This window comes from Cyprinodon variegatus, unplaced genomic scaffold (assembly GCF_000732505.1).
Source record: "Cyprinodon variegatus isolate N-32 unplaced genomic scaffold, C_variegatus-1.0 Scaffold467, whole genome shotgun sequence".
NCBI classification, from domain to species: domain Eukaryota; kingdom Metazoa; phylum Chordata; class Actinopteri; order Cyprinodontiformes; family Cyprinodontidae; genus Cyprinodon; species Cyprinodon variegatus.
In genome coordinates this window covers 407175-414436 of record NW_015150920.1, presented here as the reverse complement: position 1 = coordinate 414436, position 7262 = coordinate 407175, and the positions used below count along the sequence as shown (strand labels likewise).

The window sequence follows — 7262 nt, the reverse complement described above, 5'->3', positions numbered from 1 at the left end:
TGGGCAAATTTAGGTGTTCAGGCTGACGTATAACTAACTGGCCTGCAGAAGATAACGAAAAAAAACCCACAGATTTTCAGCGGATCCCAACCAAACTGTCCTGACATTTGCTCAACAATCTTTGTAGACCACCTGCAACACGCCCACTTACTGCAGCACAAAATGGGAATCCGTGAGGATCAGGCATGTTCATCCGATTCCTCTCTCTTCATTCAGCTGTTCTTCCCTTGAAAGTTTCTGGTTAAAAAACAAAACAGATTTATTTAAATAGATGTGTTGACTTTAGCTGCTGATAATTAAAAGTTCTTTTTTAACTGAACTTGGATTATCTGCCATCCTGTCCGGAACCTGTATAAAGAACTTTGCTGATTTCCTTTTAATGCTGCGCTATGAATCCAGGTCCAGTCAGTGAGTTTTTGCTGTGATCAGTCCTGTTTGACGCTGTTGACGGATTTCTGAATGGATCCAAATTAAAGACGGATCTGATCAGGACCTGGGATCCACTAACTGACGAGCAGACGTCGAGTAGCGGCACACCAAGGCTGAAAATGTCTCTGCTCTTTATGCTGGTTGATAGATGTTTTCTGGAACCTGAACTCAGCCTAGAAATACAATCCTAGAGGTCACACATCGGAGTTTTACTAACATGGCAGATCCTTACAAATCAGTAGTAATGTTATGAGATGAGCCGAGGCTTCGAGGTTGGTCGAGCAATGGAGGGGGTCTTTCCTCGCAGTGTGTGTCGAGGCGTGATTCATTTAGGGGAGGGGCCAAGATTGACGTCTGAAGCCTCGCTACCGGGATACAACATGACCGCTTCAGGAAGTGGTTCAGAAAGCGTGAGAACTTCGACTGGCATTTAAACAGCTTCACTCCTCAGTCAAGATGTTGGAGATGTTGGAGAGTTAGATAGAGTTTGGATAGATTCTAAGAATAGATGGGTTGAAAAAAACAACCAATCTAGTTGGTTAAAACTAGTTTGGTTAGATTAAACATGGTAATGATCATTAGCAAGCCTTGACACAGTTTTAACGAGTCTTAAGCACTATTGCGGTCTGTTACCAATGTTGGTGGCATCAGCTGAAAGACATTGACTTCCCCTCCTGAGGTCATTGGTTCAAGACTTGCCTCAGACTTTTAAAAGTTGCAATTATTCTTTAGTATTTTGGCTAATGTGAATAATTTGCATTGGTTTGCCCTAGTAAAATTATAGATGGAATAAAACACTGCCAAGTTAGATTGGTTGATTTAACTAAAAGATTGGTTGAACACATAACTTCCAACCCGATTAAAACCAAAAACCATGGAAAACTATAATGTTTGAATAAAAAGACTATAACCTTTTATTTTCTCATCATAGCCCAATTTCCACCATAACTTTCACTGTCTGCCTGAGCTTATTTCACTAAAATGGCAGTAAGACAGCGCACCTTAAATGATTGTTCTCTTCTAGGACAAATTTTACACAAAAAAAGATTTATTTATATAGACCAATCATTAACAATTTCAAAGGAACTTGAATGGAAAAAAAAAAGAAAAAAAGAAAAACAATCACAAAAAAAATCACTGATAATATTACTAACTGTAGCTCTGTTTTCCACCAATAGGTGGCGACATGTTCACATCAATCTTCATGAACTGTGACCTCATCAAGCTTCATCTCACCATCACTACTGATTTTAAATCAGCTTCTTAAAGACGAAATTGTTTTTGTTTTAAACAGGAGGTCAAGGCAGCCATCTTGGAGGACATAGTGCGGCTTGGCAAAGAGGGAGGCCTCAAATCCTTTGAACAGGTGTGACTTCTAGATGAGACATTTCTAGGATCTACCTGATTGCGGGTTAAACTCTCTAATCCACCCTATCCTGCAGGTTAAGGCCATCCACATCCACACAGAGATGTTCTCCATCGAGAACGGCCTGCTCACCCCGACCATGAAGGCCAAGAGGAACGAGATGCGGCAGTGCTTCAGGTCCCAGATAGACCAGTTGTACGCCACCATCAGCATGTAGAAGGATGGCGTTGCTTTTGCATGAGGGGGCAATGAATGGAGGAGAACGAATGTGATCACGTGTTGAGGCTGTCATTCTGCGACACGACAAACAGGCAGAGCAGGCTAACACGTAGCTTAGAGCGTCTTTAAAAGTTGGATTTCTGAAGCTCAGAGTCCAGACGGGTCTTTGATCAAACCTACCAAACTGATCTGTATGATTTAACAGAATCCAATCTGCTCCAATCTGGGAGTCTTGAAGGGAAACCAGCCATATTTCTTACCTTTTTGTAAACAGTTTTTATGTCTACATCAGATGACACTGAGCTCACTGTGACTGTATGAATAAGCTCGGTAGCTGCTGAACTGGACGCCCAGCTGGGTCTGATCCACAACTCAGGTGCCTACAGGAATAGAACAGGAAATCTGTCCAAGTTTTAATTTATTTTTTAATACAAGAGGAAAATATTTGTCAGAGGAGTTCTTCTCAATTAATGTTTTTATGATGAAATGTTAATCAGCTGGTTGTTTTGTAAAAGATTTAATTAAAGGCATCTAAATGATCTGTGGAAACTCACTGTGACATTTGTTTCTCCATCTCTCTTGGTTTTATTTGTTTTGTGTGAATTTATTTATAGGGCCTTTGGTATTTATGGCCATCAGAGTTGAACCATAAAGCAGCCGTTTCCCTTCTAACCTGATTAGTTTCAATAAAGTTTTAGCTCTGTTTATGATGCACGGCTATAAAAATAAAACGACCTGGGAAATAAAACATGACAGTCAGCCTCCTCTGAACAACGCCTTATACTGAGAATAAGCCAACCACTGTCAGCTGGTGGTGGAAATATTAACTCCATCTAATCTAAATCCATTCAAATTGAAGTTAAAATGTTTTTGCTGCTAAAATTTGTACTGTTTCTTTTTTCTAAATATAAACAAAGGCAGGCTGATCTTTTTAACTTCTACAGACCTTTAAAACAGAAGCAGCTAAAGTGCTTTATCACTGCTTTTAGCAGATTTATAAAGAATAAAGGGATGTTTGAAAGATTTAAAAATTATCAAGTAATATCCAATAAAACTATAGGTGCGTTTACATTTTTTTTAGACTCTTAACTTGAAAAGTTAGATTTTAGACAAACTATAAACACGCAGTAGTTCAGGTTTATGGGTGTTTGACAGAATAATCTGAAGCCTGAAGGTCGCAATGTTTGGAATTAAAAATAAACCTCCGGCTCTCCGTAGGACAAGGTCCTTACATTCAGTAGATCGACATGAATTAAACGTTTTTTTTTTTTTTTTAAATAATTCTCAGTTTATAAACTTTGAGACATGAGTCACCATTACTTAAAATATACACTTTATATATTATATGAAGTTCAGGGCTCCTTTTTCACCACCTAAATAAACCCTCTCCCCCCGGTGGAAGCGGAATGGTTCCGTCCATCCGGAACTTGAACTGTATGGCGGGAAGCTGGTTCCGGTGAAGTTAGCTAACCGTGTCAACAAAACATTGAACAGAATGAGGTAAGAGGATTGATTTAACCTTTCTTAGCATCGTGTTCTGGTTTCAGTTAAATTAAATATGATTCAATATGTTCTCATGAATTCACGAAGGTAACATTTCCTTCTTGTTGCTTTTCTAAAACTAAGAAAAAATATGTAAACAATATAATACCGCAGACTTTTCACATAGTCAGAAATAAGAAGGTAGCATAACTGCTAAGTGCTTCTGTTTGGAGCTGAACCGGTTTGTTATAAAGCAACGTTTCCACTCTTGGTACCAACTGTAAAAGCTGTGGTTGTAATGTTTATGTTCATCTCTTGGTGGAGATTTTTATTTTTTAGATTTTTTTCATGCAGTTTTGAGCTGAAATGGTGATGCTGTCAGCATCATTTACCGTGACGTAAGATGCTGTTGTGGTTTTCCTCACCAGTTCTCATCTACCAGCCCTAATGTCACAATTTATTTTTAAAGCTGTAGTGAAATACATTTATAGCGCCCCCTTTGGTGACAGTGGTGTAACATTTGTTCTAATCTGCTCTAGATGCAAAAACATATTTCACAAATCCCAAACTGGGATAAAATAATCTATCAGTCTTGGACTATATAATTCAGGCTTGATGTGTCTGACTGCTTTAGATTTTAAAAACAGAGTGAATTAAACAGAAATTAAACTAAAGGTGGTGAAAAAAGAGGTGAAACTGATGTCGCTCAGTGAAAAACAGGGATGCTCACTATCACCTGGTTGACCTGTATCGGCCGATACCATCTGCTTGAAATTGATGTGTGTGTATATGTGAAGAACTGCATACTACTAGGATGTAAAATAATTGCCATCTTTGTCAAGCTGCTGCCTACCTTTGAGAAGCAGGAAAAAGACTAATACAAAGTGAATCCAGTAGAACTTTTTATTGCCTACCTGGAATGGGTGAAAATAGTTGAATAAACTTGTGGCTCTCAAAATGGTATCAGTGCCCTATTGTTGGTACTCGTTGATACCGATGCCACCATTTTAGTGCTGGAACGGGTCCCGTCCGATACTGGTATCAGTATTAGTGCAACACTTGTTTTTAGTTGTAAATCACCTTAAGCTAATCCTCAGTGCATTGATTTCTAAATCATTAAATGGGAAATCAATTTGCTTAAACATGAATAATTAATAATTGCATACAGCTGTTTGGGGGGAGGATGAGTCCCACTGTGGGAAACCAGCTGATGGCCATCTCCACCAGATGATGATGATGATGATGATGATGCAGCTCAGATCAGTACAAAGCAGGAAACTGAGGGTTGGATATCAGAAGCAGCCCTTTCTTTACTCTGCATAAATTTTTCATTTAAATTGATTTTTTTGAAACTTTTTTCTACGGCTGAAACAATCGAATTATGGATTATTGGAATAATTGTGAACTAATTCAGTTTAATTAAATTAAATTCAGTTTATTTCTGTATCACAACACGTCATCTCAAGGCACTTTTCACCAGATGATGCAGTCAGATTGATTAAAAGTTTTCTATCTAAGGAAAACCAGTTGATTGCATCGACCCATTGACTCGAATGCAATCCCTCACACTAAGCATGCTTGTAGTGACAGTGGAGAGGAAAAACTCCAGTGTGAGCGGCCATCTGCTGAGGCCGACTGGTGGTAAAGGAGACGGAAGCAGAGATACAAATGACGACTGTAAAACCAACCAAGTAATAGCACAGCAGAGTCCAATCATCTCATCGAGTCCTTGATGAGGTGAATGGAGTCTGGTTGGAAAGAAAACCTGCAGCCACATGGCCCCTTCTGCAAACCCCCCCCCCCGGTCTAAAGCATCTCTGTAATGCGAGGCGCTTTCTAACCGTGGCCTCAGCCAGTGCACTAAAAACAGAGAAATTAATGACCTCTATTCTGGTTCTTGTTCTGTCAGGAAGCGGCAAGGAACCAAAAAGTCTCCAGATGTGGCGCAGGGGAACCAGGTAGGTTTAAGCAGAAGCACTGTGGGGTCGGTTCTGGTTCTGAAGAACCCGTTTCTGCTGGGATTAAAAGCCTGTTTGTGTTTGGATCAGACGGATTCCTCCAGCCTGTCTACTTTCGACCAGGAAAGCTTCTTCAAAGGCCTGCAGCAGGAAGGAGGTCAGTCTCCTCATCTGATTGCACCTGAAACTAGGGGGCGGGGCCGCCAGCGGCCCTAAACACCAGGGAAGGGGTCACTTGATGGTTTTAACAAACTTTGTGATGGGAACCAGAAAATGACATGAACTACACTAATGTAAATTTCCAGTTAAAATAAATGGATATTACATTTATTTAATTTCTTACTTTATTTTAAATAAACCATTAAATTGTAAAAAGTTAAATAATTAAATGTTATTAAATATCGAAATGGTAAATAATTAAATGTAATTATAAGAAGGGTATTTATTTAAAAAGCAAAATAATTACTTCATATTTATAGATCAGAAGTGTGTGAAGGATTATGATTCATTTAAATTTTTTATATTAATACTTATTGTGTCACTTAATTATTTAAATGTGAATTTTATAGTTTCATATTCTGTTTAATTAATATTAATTTATTTCATAGGATCATCATGTTTTTGTATTTCTGATAAATGTTCCTCCATCCTCCTCAGAGATCACAATGATTGTGAAAACAATCTCCCTCCTCCTGGAGGGTCCCGACTTTAATAGTCACAGTGTTAGATGATCCTGTCTGTTGCCTAGGTAACCTGCTGCACAGCACAGCCTTAGAGGACCGGAGTAATGTCCAAGAGGAGGGACAGCTGGACAAGGAACCTGGACTGACAGGGGGTGCTGTTCCAGGCAGAAAGAGGAGAGCCGCTGCAGAAGGAGGCGAGGAGGAGAAGGAGGGGAGGCAGAAGAGGACCAATGCTGGAGGGAAGGGGAGAAGAAGGTAACCAATCAGATGGTTCAGTGCTATTCAGCCAGATTTTACACTTAACAAAAACACTTTTTTAAACTCTGGGACCTTCTAGCAAGCATACGGGTTCTAACATCCATCCGGGTTGTAGTCAGTCCAGTGTTCCGTCCCACTAAGTTACTAACTGGTTAGCAAGATGCTTCAGACAAACCGCCCACAACCAAATAGCTTGCAAACCTTCGGACACAACAATCCCGCCCCCTCGATAATCGATCAATCATATTCACTTTATTCCCTTGTGTAAAGTCGTGCACCACTGGGAGAATTCATAAATGCAGGTGTTGGAACAGCCATTTCCCTACGACTTTAAAATCAATACTAGGAACTGAAATCGATATATCGGGCAGCCAAAAATCACGGTATATCACCAAAACGCAACACTCCTAGTTTTTATATATCTCCCATTAGTGAATATGATGGTCATGATCCAATATTGAATCTTTAATCGGCTCAGGTTTTAGCATCTGAACGTGATCCATCAGTTGAAGAGAAATGGATCCACTGGCATCGAATTTAAAGGAAAAGTCCAGTCAGCAGGAATGTTCAATGGATCATTATTCATACCTAAAACAAATACGTTTGTGGTGATTTAATGAATTTAGCATTAATCGTTAAAAAAATTTAAAAAAATAATTTTCGTCGCGATCACTGAGTCTGGGAGCGGCCATTTTTGCCCAAATACAGTAACACCTCCCTCCTGTCATCTTCCAGCAGTGACGTCACGGTGCGGTAAGCTTAGCGCCAATCTCCCCGCTTTACAAGCAAAATCAATGGGAACTACTAGACACATCTGCAATCAACAACAATTATTGAAGATTTCCAGAGGACTTCACCATTGAAATT

General features: G+C 39.5%; 2 protein-coding genes across 2 annotated transcripts in view; both read left to right on the top strand.

Moving 5' to 3' along the window:
* Positions 1-2555, top strand: part of LOC107094155 (long-chain-fatty-acid--CoA ligase 1-like) — a 27782-nt gene extending 25227 nt beyond the window's left edge. Inside the window, exons 15-16 of the mRNA XM_015389596.1 lie at positions 1724-1795; positions 1872-2555. Of these exons, the coding sequence (XP_015245082.1) occupies positions 1724-1795; positions 1872-2012 (213 nt within the window). The 3' untranslated portion in view covers positions 2013-2555. The remainder of the gene's footprint in view (positions 1-1723; positions 1796-1871) is intronic.
* A 954-nt stretch (positions 2556-3509) lies between these two features.
* Positions 3510-7262, top strand: part of LOC107094154 — a 16560-nt gene continuing 12807 nt past the window's right edge. Inside the window, exons 1-4 of the mRNA XM_015389595.1 lie at positions 3510-3514; positions 5406-5454; positions 5545-5611; positions 6203-6392. Of these exons, the coding sequence (XP_015245081.1) occupies positions 3510-3514; positions 5406-5454; positions 5545-5611; positions 6203-6392 (311 nt within the window). The remainder of the gene's footprint in view (positions 3515-5405; positions 5455-5544; positions 5612-6202; positions 6393-7262) is intronic.